The sequence below is a fragment of the Caloenas nicobarica genome, chromosome 6 (assembly GCF_036013445.1).
Source record: "Caloenas nicobarica isolate bCalNic1 chromosome 6, bCalNic1.hap1, whole genome shotgun sequence".
NCBI lineage: Eukaryota > Metazoa > Chordata > Aves > Columbiformes > Columbidae > Caloenas > Caloenas nicobarica.
The window spans coordinates 26,578,093-26,599,030 of NC_088250.1; the positions used below are offsets into that span (position 1 = coordinate 26,578,093).

At 40.9% G+C, this 20,938-nt stretch overlaps 1 protein-coding gene across 4 annotated transcripts in view; it reads right to left on the minus strand.

Annotated features, from left to right (window-relative positions):
• SMARCAL1 (SWI/SNF related, matrix associated, actin dependent regulator of chromatin, subfamily a like 1) overlaps nt 1–20,938 on the minus strand; it is a 42,583-nt gene that overhangs the window by 7,710 nt on the left and 13,935 nt on the right. For all 4 annotated transcript variants that reach the window (XM_065637782.1, XM_065637780.1, XM_065637781.1 and 1 more), the window contains exons 8-13: nt 19,887–20,045; nt 18,016–18,081; nt 8,966–9,106; nt 3,250–3,468; nt 2,376–2,446; nt 23–125 (exon numbers count right to left, since the gene is read on the minus strand). In XM_065637782.1, the coding sequence (XP_065493854.1) occupies nt 23–125; nt 2,376–2,446; nt 3,250–3,468; nt 8,966–9,106; nt 18,016–18,081; nt 19,887–20,045 (759 nt within the window). The remainder of the gene's footprint in view (nt 1–22; nt 126–2,375; nt 2,447–3,249; nt 3,469–8,965; nt 9,107–18,015; nt 18,082–19,886; nt 20,046–20,938) is intronic.

The following is a 20,938-nucleotide window of genomic DNA, read 5'->3' on the forward strand; positions in this document are numbered from 1 at the left end:
GACGACTCAGTGAATTACTTACTTTCTTCTCCAGCTCCGCAACTATTGCATCCAGCACTATCTTGTGATGAGCAAACACCAGAAATTTATCATTCCCACGTTCCAGTAACTCCAGGATGTATTCTCTACATGAAACAGGAAAAAAAACAACCCTCAAACTTTATAAATTATATATTAAGAGAATACAGGCTTTGCTCACAATAAATTTTAAAGCTACTGCTCATCTATACACAGAAAGTAGGAAATAGGCTAGCATCAAAAGTTGCAGCAAAATGCAAGTAGCAAGTCATGTCTCCTACAGATTAAAAAAGACGTTGCAGGAAAATCCACTCATCTTTCTTCACCACAGCTGGACGGCTGCCTATGTTTATACTTGTGTATCACCAAGAATCAATTTATTATATCCTACTTGAAACATGATATCCCAGACAAATCAACTGGAAGTCATCTATACTTATTTAACGATCTCATTTACCCTTCTGTATTTCTAACTTTTGCATAATTGCAATAATCTAAAATAATCTGTATAAAATTATCCTTTTGATGTTTACTTGGCGTTGTTTTTATTTTATAAGAAAAAAATCTCAAACCACATGGATCAGAGTATCCTTAAAGTAGCTTTTCATGCAAAGGCTCACATTGACAATTTACTACAGTTTAACAATCTAAATACATCAGATATTTCTAGACATTATCCATATGCACATAAAATAACGACCAATGAAAGGTAACAAGACTCCTTTTAAATGCAGTTAAACAGTGTTAATTAAATGAAAACATCTGGCTTTTGCCATGGACTAATAGCAGAACTACAGAATCCATTTCTATGTAGTAACTTGTGATACGATCAGGTCACCTGGAGCCTGAAAAACACCTATAAGCCTAAAATTTGTAACTAAGTATAGCAACAGCCATCAGAACAGATGATACAAATGTCATCTTTCCTTTGGAATAGCAAAGTTGCTGCAAAGATCAGGAATATGGAGTTCTTTACTAAATACGACACAGCTTAGGTCATCAGCAAGAAAACACTGTCAGAAAACACTGAGCAGGATTTCCAGCACTGTATTAAGATGTATCAGTGCTTTGCAGACAGCTCCTAGAGTTTGTGATGTTCAGATCCCAATTACATGACAATATCATTTAACAAAGAAACCTGGGAAAGAAGTGGGAATGCTGTATTTTAAACAAAAACAAATACCAATGCGAACATTCAGTGTAGCAAGCAGATGCCAACACATTATAATTATTTTATATCTCGTTCCCATACACCTATATTCCATTTAACAAATGGCTAATCATTGGAAACAATGGAAGACAGTGTCATCAAGGGTGAAACATGGAAGGTGCCGATGATTGTAGGACAGTACCATTAGCTAGATGGTACTGTAGCTTAGCAGCCTATAGTAAGTGGTATTTTAAATGCTACTAAACTCCAGAAAAAAATGGACTAGTTCCTACCAGAGAGTCAAGTAAACAGCACTTCATGGTTTTATATTCAGTTCACACTTGCAACTGAAATAAAAGGAAGAAATTCTTCTAACTGCTCACTAACATAAGAGGAAGAAACTCTCCTACAGAAATGAGCGCTGGGACTCTGAAGTGCAATTTTGTGCCAAACAGGCAAATTCTGCAGCAAGGTCTGAGACTATGAAACCACACAGTGCACATCAACTGGTCCCTACATTCAGAGGGCTGTGGAAAAGTAAACTGTTTTCATGTTATTAGCATACTACTTTTTAATAAGTCATGCTATGTGACCTAAAGCAACTCCTCTGCAGTCCCAGCAGAAAGGCTAAGGACAAAAAGGCACAGAAAGTCATAGAAGAAAAGCATTCCTAAGGACAACAGAGTTAACAGTACACCTATGATAGAAAACTTTTGCTACTGAGGTCCCATGTGAGGTTTCTGGAAGAGCCAAGAACTTCAGTAGAGGCTGAGATGCCCTTAGCGCAGTCCACAGCTCAGTCCATTTCACAAGCTTTTAGGCTCAGGGATCCTGCTGCAGCAGGACTGCAGCATTTGTTTTCTCAGAGTCTGTTGATACACTTTTAGTTTCATTATTCCTCCCTTTCTTAAACTGAAACAGGGTCCAGACAAGGGAACTTGATCCAAGTCCCAAACACCAAGTAATTTTAGATGGTAAAAACGACAGTTTAGATCCATATATGGAATGAAATCACAAGGCTTCTTCAGCCTAGAAACTCTGAAAGAAGCAAATGTTTAGTGCACTGTAATTAAAATCAATTTTTTCTTCGCTGGCTTGAGGCTATGCTTCATGTCCCTGCACTGTTATCTCTAAGGCACTGTTTTCCTGTTTTCAGCAGAAAAACACATTTTACCAGGCAAGAATGAAGCAATGACATGCAGCTTACATGACTGAGTGGATTTTAGCTTCTGCCGTTCTGTTGTAGAAGAGAAGAAGAGCTTCCTTCTCCTGTTGTTTCTGCAGAGAAAAAGATAAATATATGTGAATCTCAGAAATGCCTTTTCTCCTTCTTGCTTACAGATCTGGGATGTCTGCTGCTGTCAAATAAACACTTTGCCAGGAAAAAAACAGCCTAAAAATGCACAACCAACGGGGGCTGGAGGGGAAAGTTGTTTATTTGCCACTGGGTATGGCAGATACTCACACACTCCTATTTCTGACAACCTCCCTTCCTACCTCCTACTTAACTGCTACAAGTTGGATGACAAGCGTATCACAAAAGTAGTTTTAGTTGAGAAAGCATTTTCCCAACCAAAATGGCAAGGAAAAACTCCTAAGTTCTTACAGAACTGTGTTAGCAACCTAGGAGCTTAGAACATGCATTTGCCACCTGCACAAGAAAAAAAAAATTAATACACTTTTCATATTTTTGGCAACTGGTGTGTTCACAACACAGGTTCAACAGGGCTGTGTTGCAGGGTGAACGGGACTACAAGGGAAGACACAAAAGTCAGTACAGAGGCAGGAGGTATGAAAGACAATTGAAAGGACTAACAAGAGAGCAAAAAAGTGAGGAAACTGTATTTCACACAAAAGGACAAAGTAGACCACATAAATCAAAAGAAAAAAAAAATCTGAGCTGTTTTTATTGTGTTGTACACTCATTTAAAACTGTGCATTCAGCAGCCTTCCACTGTGCCCTCACATGACGTGTGGTTCTGACCTTCCTTGGAACTCGAGGTACTGTTCTTCCACTAACGTTTTGAAATAAAGGCATCTGAAATACCAATGGCTCATCATGAAAATAGTTTCAGACTTACACTTTCATATCCTTTGGCCATCTTCTTTGCTTCAGCTGCCAAGGCAGCTTTGGTCTTTGCACTAATGCCTTCAGGAGCCACCACAATCACTTTGCGTTGCTTTGCTGGAAGCTGCGAAAGCACGTCTGATTTCAGACGTCGGATCATGATGGACTCTTCCAGCAAAATTTTCAGTTCAGTTAAGTTGGATGATCGAGAGTAGTCCCAACCCCATGGCATCTGGGAAAGATCAAAGCAGTTACCAGCGTCAAATTTAAAAGAGACTGAGTCTTCTGGTCTGCAGGTGATCAAAGAACAGAATAAACTTCCAGGGAAATTGGACAAAGCAAGAACTTAATGGTCAGTAGGAAGGAGATCTGACAAAAATGGCAATAAGATAGTGTACAAACTAATCCATCCAACATGAGAAGGGGTGGGTTTTCTTAATTTTTGTTTGTTTGGTTTTGGTTTGTTGTTGTTTGTCTACAAATTTTCCTTTTTCCTATCTACAAGTGCACCAGGAGGTCCAGGAAGGAGGACCACATAGAACGGTGGGGATCCCTGCCACAGCACTGTGCCCCAGCATTCATCCTCACGCAGCCAGGTATTTCTGCTCTCCGCTTGCAGTTTTAGGCAGGCTGACAGAACTCACTGCAGTTCTGCGCACACACATTTACCTCAGTTTTAAGCAGAGAGAAACACACAAAAATCTTCTCTAAGAGCATGAGGACAAACATCCACAACCCAAATGCCTTCAGAGATGTCACACTTGTCTGACATGCCCAGTAAATGCTAGGTGGAAAGTGCCTGCTTTCCACTGTGACCTGTCTCTTGATCTGCTTCCTGAAATGCTGTTTCTGCCACTACCATGTTTGGCTCAGACTCAAGCAAACCATAAATAAACTGTGGCCCAAAATACACCACTCCAAGCATCGTCTCTTCAAAGCATCATCACACTTCAAAGCTCCTCTGAACAAACCCTTCATTTACTCCTCCTTGAAGTGCTTGCCTCTAAACCTGCCCTATCCTCCAAGATCCTGTGTGCAGACAATATGTCTGTTCAATTAATCTCAGCTCATCGCTTCTCCTACTAGTAACCCCACAGCCTACCATTTGTTCTCCAGGAAAGAACAACTAAGCTGACAAGCAATGGCATCGAATTGGTACATTCCCCAAAAGAAACATCTTGCTTTTGGACAAGAGGCCAATAATGTTTTTATGCAGACTTAAAGGATAAAGAGATACCTTTCTTCTGAAGTTTCACAAATAAGTATATGCAATATAGCTACAGTAATACTGAAAACCAAGGAGGTGGGGAAGGAAATCTTCCTCACAGTTCTAATTCCAAGTCTTACTGGCAGTGTCATTCAAAAAAAACCCCAAAATACCACCTCTGGTATTGGAACAACAACCCAAAGTAACTCCCTACATATAGATACATATATCTTCCTTAATTGCACATAATGGAGATGTGAGAAGCCTCAGCATCAACCCCCTTCATCTGCTGCTCCACTCTCGTGTCATTAATTGCTAAAATAGATTTAACCTTAAAAATACATATTTCTTTTATTTTCCTTCCCCAAGAGAAACCTCATACAACACAGAGCTGGAAGTAAAATAGGAAAAAGCTCCAAAGTATTCACTGCACCCTCCATCCTCCTGTACAGTGCATGAGACAAAAAAATAAACCATACCAGCCATGAAGTTAGTCACGTTACTGACTGTATTAAGGGATGGTGCTTTGACAGAGCAGGGATGAGAACGTGCTATGAGACAGAAAGAGGATGAATCAAACTGCTCATAGGCAATTAAGACTTCTACAAAATCTGGAAGTGAACATGCCTACTTGGGGTTGAGACAGGACAATCTGCAATTCTATTGCTATGTTGTACTGATGGGAACCATTAACTGACTTCAGATTCTGGCACCTATGGCCACCATTAAAACTCATTTGATTTAATCTACTTCTACATAACGATGGTACCATCTGATTATCTATATTTGGTTCACAAAAGCAGGAAACAATTCAAAACCTAGATACAAAGCCAGTTGGGCTCCTGCAGAGTTAAAACTTTGGCTCTGACAACAGCACACTGGTACACAGCTAGAGGTCATAAGCCCACCTGGACCTAAGCCAAGCCCTCAGAAAGCCAACATGGGTATTACTGCTCTGCTTCCCTAAAACCAGGAGTGCAACGCAGATACATCCCTCAGGTCTGTGAAAAGCTGTCTCAAGTCAACCTGAGTGTATCAGCTTTAGACATGCTGCCTGAAAGCTGACAGTGCTGTGCCCCAGTCTTTGTACTCCCTTTCTGCATTTCTTCAGCCTCTGTGGACCCAGCAGAACAGCAGACGTACAGAACCAAGAAGGACCCACGTGGTGCTGCATCCAGCCTCAGAAGCCCTCTGCCCACACTGCTCAGTGCACTGGCAGCCAAGTCACAGGATCAACACTGAGCAGGCTGCTGAGCAAGACCTGCTATGGGGCCTGGACACTCTCCTCCAGCTACCTCAATCTGCTCTGGCAGACCATGTTTTTCCACTTCCATAATGAACAAGTGATACATATGTTTTGTGTCCACGTAGCACAATTCGTTTCAGAAGTGTAACATCATAACCGCAAGAAGAAGGCACCGAGCCAATACACTATCTACTGTCATATTAAAAAGCATATACAGGCAGAATCCCTATAGTATGTTCAGATTACTATATTTCTCTTATGGTGACTGTTGCTGGAACAGTTTGCAAACAAGGAAACATGCTACTTCTGTGCCGCACCTGGCTAGCGATAAAAAAGATGATTATTTTTGGAATTATTAAAATATAGTTTAGTATATCCTATTGTCAAAAAGAAGAGAGAGAAGAAAGAGGGGCATTTATTTTGCCTAAATGCACATGTGGCTTTGATCCATAACATTCCAGAACAAATGCATCCAACTGTGATTTTCTTAAAGTGTTACAGCATCTTACATGAGTCAGTAAATTTACTACAGTGTTAGTCGAAGCTGCCAAACCATAACAAATTCAAAGCATATGCTCAGATAGAAATTATTTAATATTTGCCAACATCACCCAGTTTGAAAAATGAATTCACAGCATGTATTTTGGGAAACAGACTCGAGAATTTTGTAAATAAGCAGGTGACATTTCAACTCGCTGCATTTTTAGGAGTACAGGTGCTGGCAGGTTGAATTACAAAATGATAAACTTTTATTTTATATTTTTTCTAACAACAACATCTGCCACATATTTGCAATTATCTGTCATAAAATCTATTCTCTTCAAACAGAAACTAGTCAAGTTTTAGTTTTAAATCGAATAGTTCAGGTTTGACAATTTTTCTTTAACCTCATAATGCAATCAGATTTATTATTCATATCAAAACATTTCTACGTAGTACCTTTTACCCTGACAGATCTCCCAAAAGCCTTGCAAAACCTCTCTGTTTCTGTGCAATTCCATCCCCACTTACAATAGTGCCAGTTTCAGGACAGAAATAAGAACCAATTTAAATAATGACAGCGAAAGTACCGCAACAGTTCTTCAGAGAGGTTGTAACTCTTTACACAATCTCAGGTTAGAGCTGCAAAAAGGAACATGAAGGACATCCTACAGCCATGAGGGAACAACTACAGTCATCGATACACCTTTTAATTTCCTCGTTGCTGAGTGGATCTGTGGCGACACAATATTCAGCAGTCCCATTTTTTCGTCTAATACAGTCCACACTTCTTCATTTCCAGCAGCCCCACTTCTAAATAACCAAATTATTTCTAGGTTCACTCCATCATTTACCGACATTACTGTAGCAAGATGTCCCAAGTGACCACTGAGAAGACCAGTAATGTGACTGTCTAGTAGAGGCAGGTCAAACAGAAATGGAGTCACACTAGAAACCCCACAAAGGGTTTGAAGAGAAGCTGAGACAGACTGTGACCTCCATGCTGAGTTTCACCGTAGGCTGAAAACTCATTTACACAGAATACACTATTACAACCTGGATTGTGCAAAACAATTTTATTTCTTTTATCCAATTCAACATCTTATCTGAGGTCCCTATGCCTTGTAATTGAAGCCACAGCTAGTCATGCAGAACTTTACCCTTAAAGGGTTTATGGAACTCCAAACCTATTTAGGCTCACACATTGCAATTCAACTTTCCTTTTCAGTGCAGAAAACCAGCAAGATTAAACTTCATTTCCCTCTAGGAAGCATTCTGGACACCGTTCAGACAGGAATCTTTCAAAGATAATGAAGCTCAGCAGAAAGCACGGCGCTCTCCCTCCACATGATTCCTACTATGGATGGAGAAACAGTAAGTTTGTCCTCTGCCAGGAAAGCAGCACTTTGCTAACATGAACACTGTCATCTTCCAGCACTCAAGCTCTGTATCTGTGATCCTGCACGCTAAATGGCCTTACTTTAATCAATGGCATCAGCACATCAGCACCAAAACCAAGGAATTGCTCATCTATCTTGCACATTTGGACATACATAGAACTGCACTACACTAGCTAAGTCAGTAAAAGTGAGCATTCCGATCTTTGTGACTGCAATACGAATCTTCTTGATGGAAACTTGGCATGTGTTAAGCTAACCCAAACAGGGAAAAGAAAACAAACACAAGCCCTACGAATAGCTGTAACTATTTTTATGGCATACACTAATGATGTACAGCACTTCTGTAAATAGTTTTGCACATTGAAATGGTCATTGGGTTTTTCCAACCACTCTGCTTAAAGTTATTGCCCAGTCTTATGGCAAATAAGGCACAAGAAGTGAAATGGATTACTCAAGAACAAGGCAGGGTAAGCAAGTTCCTGCACTACAGGTCCATGCTTACACTGCCAAGCCATCCTGTGCCACATGCCAACTGCTACGTGCTTGTCCTGGAGGAACTGGAGGACCAGCCAGATTAGAGTGTTCTTGTTTCAAATCAGAACTCAGGGGAACTTTGGTTCCTTTTTGTGTCTGTGCAACCAACACAGAAGACTCCTTGTACATCAGGCAAACCCCAGCAGAGCTGAGCTGCCCATATGTTGAGAGCAAAGCTGAAACCTGCCATCATGGCTGCAAATGCTGGTTTCCTGCAAAGCCAAGATCTTGCAGATGTTGGACTCAATGACTCTGCTGAAACCACTGCTGAGCACCTGGCAGAGATCAGTTAATTTATTTTCAAGATATGCCGAGGACCACATCCGTTTCCTGAATTAGAAGAGGGTAGAATACAAAGATGGACTTTAAGTCTTCATTTTTTACTTACCTGGAGGTATAAAATCCCAAATTCCGAGCAACAGAGGCATTACTTTGTTAAACAGTCACTAAAGCCGACTAGAAACTTTTTTGTTAATCAATTAGCCCAAAACTGCAGCTGCTTAAACGCCCCACAGTTACTCTGCCCATTTAAAACACTCTCCCGGCAACTCCTTAATAGAATAGGCTCCTCTCCCCACCTATGTCCATATTTATTTATTTATTTTTAAGCATTTTACTTCTGTGGCTTTCAGGGCAGATTTTAACAAAAAGCATTACTGCCTCCATGTCTCAGGCCCACCATTGCAGCACCTAGAGCTTCTCACCTTGAGATCCTTCAAAACATTTCTCTGCAGTGAGACATTCTCAAAAAAGATGTAATATCAGACAGAAGGAAGGGAAGGAAAGAAAAATCCTCTATATTTTGGAAAAAAAAAAAAAAAAGCTGCAGAGTCTCAGTCTGCTACTCCCCCTACTGAAGTACCTTCTTGGCATCACAGTAGCGCAGCCCAAAGGAGTGGAACTGTGGGAAGAAGGCTGGCTGGACAGCTGCGATCTGCGTGTAGAGCTCTGCAGGCCGTGACATGGCAGGGGTTCCCGACAGCAAGATCACTCTCCTGGCAGCCTGGGAAAGAAAAGTGGAGCATAGTTATCACACAGCTTACAAGCAGAATCTGCTAAGAAATCATCTACAGTCATGAAAGAAAATCCCAGAGCCTTTGCCCAAGCACACTAAATGGAAGATTGCTTTCACCTCCCACAGATACTTTCAGCCTTCATTGCCTGAAGGCACTCAAGGACAGTGCTTAAAACTTCTAGGAAGCAGGACAAACCATATTGCTTTTTATCCATCATCCACGTGCTGTAAGGGATGAGGATATCAATTTTTATGACAGTATCTTCTGAATTGGCATTTACCCACTAGACACATCAATGTCTTATGCCTGGTTCACCATTTCATTTGGCATCAGATGTCACAGGAAAGTGACACACTCTCTTCAGGTACATCCTCACCTCCGAAGTAAATTCTGTTGTAATAAACCTGCCACAGCCAGCAATAAACAGACTGCCTTTCTCACAGAAGCAGAAGAGATCCAGAGAAATATGACTTTTTCCTTTTTGTTTTGTTTGTTTGTGTTTTGTTTTTGTGTGTGTGTGGTTTTTGGTTCTGTTTGTTTGGTTGGGTTTTTTTGGTTTTTGTTTTCTTTTTCTTTTAAAATTCTACTAGCAAGGAGAGAAAGATGAAGCTTTCTGAAGCAGGACCAGAAGATGCCCACCTGACAGCCATGGTGAGTCTAGGCACAGCTGGCTAGAAGCTAGAACACGAGTTAATAAATACAAATCATGTAAGAAAAATATTATAAAGCATGTGTTGTAGGGGAAACAGGAAGGGGGTGGGAAACCTGTATCTAAAGTAAGTGCTCCCAAAAAGACACGGGAAAAAAATATATACTATAGACATAAAAGCATCCAGGATGCATTTCTACCTTCATACCTCCATTATTATCTATTATTAGATGAGAGCTATGAATTTCTACTGCTGTACATTCACATATAGTAGTTAAATTACAAATGCCTTGTAATTTCCTGCATGGTTTAATGCAGGTTCATTAAAATAACAAAGACATTCTTGAGTGACATCTGTACCAACAGCTCATTCACATTTAAATGAAAAAGAAAATGAAATTCTTTTATCATTTCACTGAGATCTACCAGTCACCTAAATCTATTCAGCTGATTCATCCACTCACCAACGAAATCTGGTGGAAAAAGAGTTCACAGATCAGCTACCGGAAATTAATTTCAGGACTCTATCAGATATTTATATATAGGCTGTAATCAAGGTGGGACTTGCCTTCTCCCTTCATCCCTACTAAACAGATCAGAAGGAAATATGATCACCATCAGGATCAGACAATTCCCATAAACATTTTAAAAAAGAAGGATATTTATTGAGCTAAGTAAGAAGAGAGGTCAAACCTTTGGACATGTCGGAAGGTGAGAGTTAGTTTGCACAAGACAGAGGTGCTGATGCTACTCAAAAGAGAGACAAGTCACAGAGGCCAAAGATGTCAGCCCACAAGGAAACGAAATGATAAAGCAGAAATCAGGTCAGTTTTAAAAATTAAGCTAACAGTGGAGGACGACTGAGCAGACCTTAGACAATATCTGATGGCTTGCAGAAGCCCTTGAGGAGTAAACTCACACCAAGCTGAGAAATCTGTTGAAACACAAGACAAGCCAGTCTCACATGTGCAAGAAACCTCCAAATTAAACTTGTTCCTCCTGGACAAATAGAAGGCCACTGCTAGGAAAAGACAGCATGGAGGTCATGAAATCACAGACAGCTCATTTCAAATAACTCTTGATCAAGCTAAAGCCAGAAAAGTTCACTCAAAACAGACCAGGGACGTATTAAACGCAACATAAACCCAACTGTCTTGAAAGGTTTCATGCCATTCCCAAGACACTCCCCTCTTTGGAGGGTGCCCCCCAGGAGCTACATGAGACAAGGCTGGAACACTAATTCCCCAGTAATCAAAACGATCAGTCAGGCTCCTTCCCCAAACCCTAAATAGATATCAAAAGAGAGAATTCTGAAGTTACAGGTTATTTGGATTCTAAACTTGTCCAGCTGCTGCTTTGCTATGCACAACTTAATTTTGAACAGATAGGGTATCTAACCAACGCAAGCACTTACCAAGGGCTGCGATACATCTATAATTAATGACTTTAAACAAATTGAGAAGTAAACAAAAACAAAACACACAAACACAAAAACACAACAAAAAAACCCAAAAGACACGAGCTCCACAACAGCTGTGAAGAACTTCAACAAATTAATTCCAGAAAATTGCATGGAACACGGGTGGTCTAACCCATTATCCCAAGGGTCCCTTTCACTTTTGAAATCCATGACAGAAGGAGCCCAAGAGAGAAAAGACAAAAAATCCTAGGAAGACAAGTTTCTGAGTGTTGAAGGTTTACTTAAATTCTGGATGAAAGAAATGGCTTTGATTCACATCTCTTTCTCACGGCAACTCATTTTGAATAGATGCCAAGAAAGATTTGCTCCTGCAGAGAAGTCTCAGTTGATCACTGCTTAATCCTTGTTTCCTGCTGAACCTTCTATGCTGTCAAGAGCGAGAGCTTACTCTCTTTCTTCCATGGTATAGAAGAATAATATAGCAGCACAGAAAACAAGATTGCAGTGACCAGCTGGGACTTCCTAGCAAAACCACATCTGTACGCACTTGGTACATATTTCCACATAGGAGACCTAACATTAGCTGCTCATTAGCACGTAGGCATGAAGTTTAATCTTCCCCAGAAGCACTCCTCTCTCTCATGTGTCCTTGTGACTGTTCTTCCAGCTACCTGCTTGTGAGACTGCTTAAGGCCACTCTGACAGTGACTTGACTAGTGGAGACCTGTTCTGTAGCCCTCACTTACTAAGTAATATAAGACAACTGTAGCTTTGTAGCATTATCATAGAATCATAGAATGGTTTGGGTTGGAAGGGACCTTAAAGATCATCTAGTTCCAACCCCTCTGCCATGAGCAGGGATACCTTCCACTAGACCAGGTTTCTCAAAGCCCCATCCAACCCAGCCTTGAACACTTCCAGAGATGGGGCATCCACATATTCTCTGGAAAACCTGTTCCAGTGCCATCACCACAAAGAAGAATTTCTTCCTTATACCTAAAGCCATTACCCCTTGTCCTATCACTACCTGCCCTTGTAACAAATCCCTCTCTAGCTTTCTTGTAGGTTCCCTTTGGGTACTGGAAGGATGCTGTAAGGTCTCCAATCCTTCTCTTCTCTAAGCTGAACAACCCCAACTCTCAGCCTGTCTTCACAGGAGAGGTGCTCCAGCCCTCTGATCATCTTTGTGGCCCTACTCTGGTCTTGCTCCAACAGGTCCATGTCCTTCTTATGTTAGGGACCCAGAGCCGAACCCAGTACTCCAGGTGGGGGTCTCACAAGAGCGGAGAGGCAGAATCACCTCCCTCAACCTGCTGGTCACACTTCTTTTGATGGAGCCCAGGATACGGTCGGTTCTCTGGGCTGCAAGCACACACTGACCACTCATGTTGAGCTTCTCATCAACCAATGCCCCCAAGTCAACCAATGCCCCCTGCCCACAGGGTTGTTCTCCATCCATTATCTGCAGGATCTTACCCTTGGCCTTGTTGAACTTCATGAGGTTCGCACAGGCCTACCTCTAAAGCCTGTCAAGGTCTCTCTGGATGGCATCCCTTCTCTCCAGCATGTCAACCACACCACACAGCTTGGTGTCCTTGGCAAACTTGCTAAGAGTGCACTCAGCCCCACTGTCCACATTGCTGACAAAGATGTTAAACAGCACTAGTCTTGACACCGATCCCTGAGGAATGCCACACATCGCTGGTCTCCACTTGGACATCGAGCTGTTGACTGCAACTCTGAGTGCAACCATCTGGCCAATTCCTTACCATTACACTTGCACACACAATAGACCAGAAAGAATTAATTCCACAGCTGTGATAACATTTACAAAAGTCACTTTTGAAAGTCAAAGAATAATTTATGAAATGGTAACCCCCAATGGCACTTACTTTAAAGGTCAAAACCCAGCACCCAACTGATTCGAAGGGGTGTAGGTAAGGAGGGGGAGTTATGCCAAGAGGAAATAATTGAACGTGCGAAGAGCCTCATTAACATACAACGACTATCTCGGTGTTAAATGAATTTCACAGCATGAGTTCTGCCATATGCTAACAGACTGACACACTTTTTTTTAACTAAGTGTGGCTGGTTCTGGGTATACAATTACTTATGCCCCCAGTTTTTGCTTACTTTGTCATTTTGAACTGCTCAGCATAAGAATACCTTATCCTGTGAAACGAAAAATCTGAGAGTGGCCATAAAATAACAGAGATAATCACCTGATGAAGTAGGAGATTTGATAAAGGGAAGGGTTGCAGCTGTTTTGAGGAGTCTGTTTCTGTATTTCAGTAAAATAGATAGGGCTCTGCATGTCATAAGATGATCCTACAGTGGTTATTCAAAAAAATATAAATTCCTTAGTTACACTACTTCCCTATTTTGAGAAGGAACGGAAATTGGAAGGTAAGAGCAAATCTGAAGATGCAGCCTTGAGTGCCCACAGCTTCTCCAGTTTCAAGATGAGGTTCCTTCTCTCTGCAGGTGACAACAAGCAATCCATATGAATCTGTAGTCTCTAAAGGCAACTACTTATTTCCCACTGGAAACGGAGATTTTTGTGTTCCCTCCTTACCTTCTACCTTCAACATTGACCTGTTTCCCTCTACTGTTTTTAAGCATCTCTTTATTAAAACAAGCACAAAGAGTATTAGATTCCAGCCACACAATGTATTTGGACTTCCACAATAGAAACAAAGACCTTTAACCCTGCAAACATGAGGACATGCATCACACTACTAACCTGAACAGCAGCTCAACGGGAACAATCACATTAGTAATATTACCCAAACATTATTGAACAAAGCCCATATCGAACACAACGGGAATAGGACCATTTTATGCTACTGGAATCTTTGATTAGATACAACTCTATTTCTCAGTTCCTAACCCAGTTCTTCACTAAGAACTTACTTTTGTGCTTCCAAAAAACTCATCCATGTTCAATTGGGACCTTCCCCAGTTTCCACTGCCTTGCAACACTCAATGCAATTACAGAAGAACAAAGACCATGCAGCACTTTGGCTGGTCGAAGGATGTAGAATCCTTTTCACTCTGGTCCCCAAGAGATCACACCACAGATCAGTGAAAAACTTCCATTTTGTTGTTCCTTCTTCTTCTACACTCCTGGGGCTTTGCTGTTTTATGGATATTGGTAGCATGTATACTCCATCTCCTATGTTCATGTCTCTGGGCCAGTCTAATCTTGGAAAGAAAAAACAAAATGCTTACAAAATGCAGAACACCAAGACACTTTCTGCCTCTGAGGGTGGCAGATGCAGGGCAGAGGTAAAGGGAACAACCAATACTCTCAGTACACCCAGGAGAACTTAGTCCCAATCACAAGACTAAAGAAAACAGCAAGGTAAAACGTAGGTCCTATTACTGATTGCCACAGCTCTGGATGAGGGGCAGGGACAAACCAGGCCTAAAAATAGGGAGTCAAGCAAATCCCAACAGTATGAGGCTATTCTCACTTTGATATGTGTGGAAACATGACAAAAGGACCACTTTGAACACAGAACTTCTAGCCCTCTTGAGTACCATAAGAGATGCTGAACCTTGGGACAGATCTCACACAGCTGCTGACAAAAACTGGCCAGCATGAAAGCTGGCTGAGCTTGAAACCATGATTTTCTGCCATGAGCAAAAACATCAAAGGACTGTTTTCTACTACAGCTTTTAAACCATCCACCTCCATAATTTTGCAGGCAGGCACACAAGACTGTGTACAAACTCTGCCACCTGGTTCCACGTAGGCAGATGATGCATTCTTCCCCATGTACAAGTCTGCACGCCCACAAGTTTGCACATCCACTGGGAATATGAAGGGAATAAGAAATCTGGCTCACTCTGTCTTACTGTTTGCCTAATTACCAAGTTCCTCACAAAGTTTTGTCCAATAATAATAAATTGGGCACAACCTGTCTATATACTTACTCTAAACTAATGACAGCCTGGAGCAAGCTACCAGATAGTGAGCGTCATTGCATACATCCAGCCATCATAAAGTGCTCTAAAACTTCCTTCTAGTCACACCCCCCACTGTCCCATGCAAAACTTTCCTAAATCTGTCAGGGTAGCAGCTGCATATGTCACAGATACACTGCATATACACATACTGAATACTGCACACACACACGTTTGTGGGGTTTTTAATATTAAAAGAATATCTAGAAGCTCCCAACTGAAAACATAGGCCACATGTTTAATACATGGTTCTGCTTGACAATTCCATACCACACTTGTTCCACAATATATACAAGAGAGAAGGAAAAGATAAATTATTACTGAGTGGCTAAAAATACCACTTTGTTTTGAAAACTGGTCAATGTCAGATATTAAAACTAAAATGAGGCTTTAAATGCTGCAGTCATGGGTTAAATATTTCAGAGGTGAAGATTCAGTTTGGCTGACTAACAAGGCAGATTTGAAATTAATATCCAAGGTAAGTCATCTTTATTATGAATGTATTGATTTAATCTGATTATTGTGCAGTTCTGTCCACACACTTGCAACAATTTTTATGTTTTACTTATTATTCAAATAGAGAAGTCACAGGAGCAAATTCTAGCAGGATAAAAAGAAGCCATTAAGTATGGGTGGAAGTGACAGAAATTTTCAGGCTCAGAAACATTTTAACTTAGATCTGTCCAGTGTCATTAGGACTCAAAAATCTTAGTAGTATGTAAGGACTAAGAATCACATTTCTTTTTTTTTTTTTTTGTTTGGTTGGTTTTTGCTTTGTTTTCCCTTTTTCTGTCCCTAAAAGCCAGTTCAAGGCTAAGCTTTTACACTTTAACATATTGGGAACCTTGCAAGAAATAGAAGCAACTATGACAGTTTCAGAAAGTTTAAAGTAATATAATGCTAACAACAGACAGAAGTGGCAACGCTTAGAAGGTAGGCAAGGTATAAGCTGGCTCCAGGGGCTCTGGTTACAGCACTGTCATGGCTTCACACTGTGACCTTAAGGTAGGGACTGAGGTGCTTGAAGCAGTGCACCTATCAAGGGCTTGCCTATGGACACAGATTTTTTTTTTTTTTACTCTCGTCTAAGAGCCTCAGTACTGCTCTAATACTTTTAACCTAAAGACGGCAAGAGCAAGAATATTATCCCCAGCAGAATGTTTATCAATGCTTATTATTCAATAATCTCACATTATCATGTAAAATACTGAAAATACTCCAATTTTTATCCCATTGACTATATACGATAAAGATGCTACAGTATAGTTATTAAATCCAGTATTCAAGTGATGAAAACTTCTCATATTTTGGCAGTTCTTTCAAGTACTAAAGCAGTGCTCTGGTGTGCTGTGCCAGTAGTAAACACAGCAAGACTCACTAGCAGTTGAAGACAAAGCTGCCAAAGGGGCTAGTTTTAGAGCAAAAGTCTGTGCTGGAAAGCAAGGAGAGCAGAAGAGTGGCTATTACAGCAAATACTCACTTCAGAAGTTATAGTCAGCAAGCAGGAGAATAAAATTTACCAGAACACCCAACATGAAACATATGGTAATGTATGCTGTTTGCAGGTGAGATAATGCATGATATGAACATGAAACTCTTAATGCTTTTATAAGACTGAAATTCAGTTTCAGAAGCACCATTTCTCAATTCTCTAAGACCAGTGATGTGACAGCATAAAACTGTAAATTCTCAGTAAGTGCACACAGGCAATTAACCTCTGCTTAACAGCTACCATCTTTCACGCTCATATCTTGTAGCCTGGAAATAATTTCGACAAGCTGATCCTTACAAAGCTACAAGTAAGAAAGGATGACACCATTTTTTGAGCATTTTGCAATAAGGCAACTTTGTTTTTTTCTCTATTTTCAGACATACACCCTAATTACTGTACTTCAAACTGCTCATAAAATTGGACCTCCTACTTAGTTTCCAAACATTAAAAGCCTGAAGTGATTTGAAAGCCAAGAGAAGAGTCAGGCCTTTAAAGAGAGCAATGAAGTTATTCAAGGACAACCACCTTCAGCTTGCCATTAAGAATCTTGCATATAAAAAGTTGGTTGTTATAAAGCCATCACAGGTCGAATCTTCTCTGTATACACACTTCCTGATAATTGCTGAAGAGGAACTGCATTTACCTTGTTCTAATGTACAGATTCCGCAGTGTCGAGAAACCACCTGTAACTTTAATCTGCTAGAGGCTACCAGGGAGAGTTTGATTCGTTGATCCCAGGACAACAGGCAGACATTAAAACTTACATTTCTTTTGTTATCACATACTTGCATACGACCTCCCTTCTGTGGGTCACTTGTCTTGCTAACGTTCCATTCTGTCATTCCCTGCTAGTTCAGTACATTTAATCAGCAGGAGGGCTCCTGCACCCCAGCCACACAAATACATTGAAGCTTAAAGTAACAGTAGAGCTCAAAACCAAAGCCAAGGAAGGGACCTAGATAATGTCATTTTGATATACGGCAGTGACTTGGGTGCCAAGATGTAACTGATAATTATTATTTCCATCAAACAAGTTACGCTGACACTACTATATTCTTTCTACTCTCCCTGAGTACACTCAGTAAGTTTTGACATTCCCCTTTTCCCATCGCCACAAAATTCATCAGTGGCAGTACCATAATTAGATCAACGGAGCTTCTGAAGTTCTTTTGTTAGGTCTTACCATCTAACATTTGTGCAGAAGCAAGTGGCTAAGCCAGAGACAAATTTTGCTCTTGAATCTACAACATTGCCTGGATTTCCACTTGCACAACAGAATTCAGTTGCTGGCTCCTAGACCTGGTAAATGGAGCAATGCTGCTTTGGAAGCCTTAGCTGCTGGAGGTCTGGCACCCAGCATACGCACCTTGAGTAGAGGCATGGCAGCTCGGCATCGTGCAGTTTTTATGTTCTTCAGGAAGTGCGATTCATCCTGAAACAAAACAAGCATGAAAGTTAAGACAGTTCTGATCCATAGTTCAGCTGCAGGCTACAGAACAAATTCCCAATATTCTCAGCTATCTAATATTACAAAAGCCTGTCATCCCAGAGGATATTTCAAGCACTAGGATAGTCACATCAAATTGTAAACGAAAAGACAGCATGGAGAGTAGCAGGCTTCCTACACTCAAACTCACAGCTGCAAGCAAATGGAACAGAAATCAAACCTTAAAGCCATGAATCTCAAATGACCGCAAACAAGTGAGCAAAGGGGACAGGAGACGGAAGGAGAAAGAGGAACATTATTTCCACCACCGATACTCATTTGCCCTTATGTGTCCTTTAAATGCAGCAAACGCAGGAGGCCTGTACAGTGTCACTTCCCTAAATAAGAGGCTAATGAAAACAATAAGGAAAAAAAAGAAGTCTAATTAGGACCCAACTGTTCTGCTGATAGGGCTCACCAGGTGGATAATAGCCTCCTACTTGAGACATCACGCCCAAACAGGCTTCATTTCTCCTGCTGTATCAAGGCAGAACTTAGGCATGAAAAGTAATTGGCACCCACCAAGGGTACATTCTCATCTTTCCACATGTGGATGAGCAAGCAACCATGCATGCAAAGACAATACAACTGCTTAGCCTCTCAGGCACAGCCTTCTCTCTCCTGATTAACAAATGAGCTACATTAATGTTCCCAGACATCAAAAGAAGATTAGAAGAAAAAGCAGGGAAGCTCAGCACTCAGTAGAACTACCCTCATCTGTAGTAAGATATACAGGGTCCAAATTTGAACATACACACAGAAAAAACATCTGCCAGCTCAGGGCTGGTAAAACATTCCGGGCCAGTAGCCCTGGAGTCCAAGTCCCTTTACTCCAAGCACCAGCATAAAAAAGTAACAATCTGTATTTCTACCCCAACAGAAAGTCTTGTCAGAGAGGGGACAGGGGAAAAAAAACCAAACCAAACCAAACCAAACCAACAACAACAAAAATTAGTTCCCCCATGAGTAGTTTGATCTCCACAGAACTCCATCTATTCCCACATTCCCATCTGATGCTGAGAAACAAAAGGATTATTATGTTCCAATTGTCATGATCTTAGGGACAGGTGCATATGTTGAAAACTAGACTGAGAACATCCAACACTCATAGTAAGCTACATATACACTTTCGGTCTCTATTGATCCAAGCTTGATTTTAAACACTAGATGTTTTGAATTTTTAGTAACTGAAATCTAGAAAAATACATTTTACCATGGTTCTGTAAAAGGTTAAAAAGTGCATTTCAAAATAATTTACAAAAGAAATGATACAAGTGATCAAAGAAGGCTTAATGCAGATTGTCAGTAGAATACAAGTAAAGGAAGCTTTTTTGATGCTTTACCTACACACTTGATGTTGAGAGGTTATGTGGTTTACTAGATAAACACTAACACCACCCTGAAGTCCAGTGCTCTTAAAGAGATAGAACTCCAAGACTGTTGTATCACCACATTAAACACTTTTCTCTCCAGCATGGGACATGCCCAATGACAATTTAATCAGAGAGGCACCATAAACAGTAAAAGGGAAAATGCAGGAACCAAAACGGAATTAAACTGTACTAGTTATCTCAAAAGGTTTCAGAGAAATCTCCTGCTTCTACTTATGAAGAAAGCTGTGATCACAGCCACCATTACAAGATGGCTTCAGTCCTAAATAGGGTCCTCTTCACACTTCTCTGCTGTACAACACAAAAGGTTACCCCATTTGCAGCATACAATTAACTTTGAAATTTTAGTGTACCACTTACAATAATAACTACTTGGAAAGTGCTCTTAAGTTGCTTGTCCATCTTGCTGAGGAGGTCAAAGCTGATGATGTTGATCAAGCTTGATGTTAGGTTGTCTTTGCCAGTCACTATGACGTTGGTGCTACCTGGGCTCAAGGATGGAAGCCACCTGTGAAATGCCTGGAGGAAGAGGAAAGCAACTAATTGCATTTAGGTGCTTATGTCCTCCGTTGGAATCCCAAAGCACTTCACAAAGCATCCTCATGAGTGCTTAGAACATGGAGCCATGCCACCCACCATCAGACATCAGTTGGGAGCACAATACCGTTACTGTTGTAAGCAGCCTTCCCAAAGCAACAACCCTAGAAGTGGGAAGATCAAGAACAGAACTCAAGCTACAAGGCCAAATCTACCTTTCACAGCCTGTGAAAGCTCAAACATGCTCTACTCTTGCTTCTTACTGAAAAAAACCAAACTGATCCGTAGCAGAAATGTGCATGACCTCCTGACAATGTTACCTGCTATGCCCAGAGCCAAAGAATGCAGTGACCACTACTGACAGGGAAGTTTAGTTTTCCCATTCAACAGGAAACCTCAGGCTGTGAAACACAAGACTTCTAAGCTGTAAACATCTCTCACTACAGCAATGCTTACTCTATATGAGGATGAAATACAACTCATCCAGATCAACAACAACAAAAAAAAAAATCTTTCACTGCCCCTCCTTCTTAAAAAGTCTAAAAACAAACAAAAACAAAAAACCCCCACACACCCACACAAAAAAACCACACAAAAAACCCAAACAAATATGAAAATATCAAGTTGACAACACACTAGCTGCTCTATGACAGCAGCTGAAATACATGAGGTGATAATCATCCAAATGAACCTCTTCAAATGCTCCACACACCAGAGCTTCAAACCCACCTATTCACTACTGAGCACCCACCATTTCCCTTGTAATTGTGTCCCCAGTGACATCAACCTGTCTGCGACATTTGAGTTCTGCTGATGTTGCTCTGAAGAGAGTAGGCCAGGGCTTTAGCAATCAGGATCCAATCCCTATAGAAAGG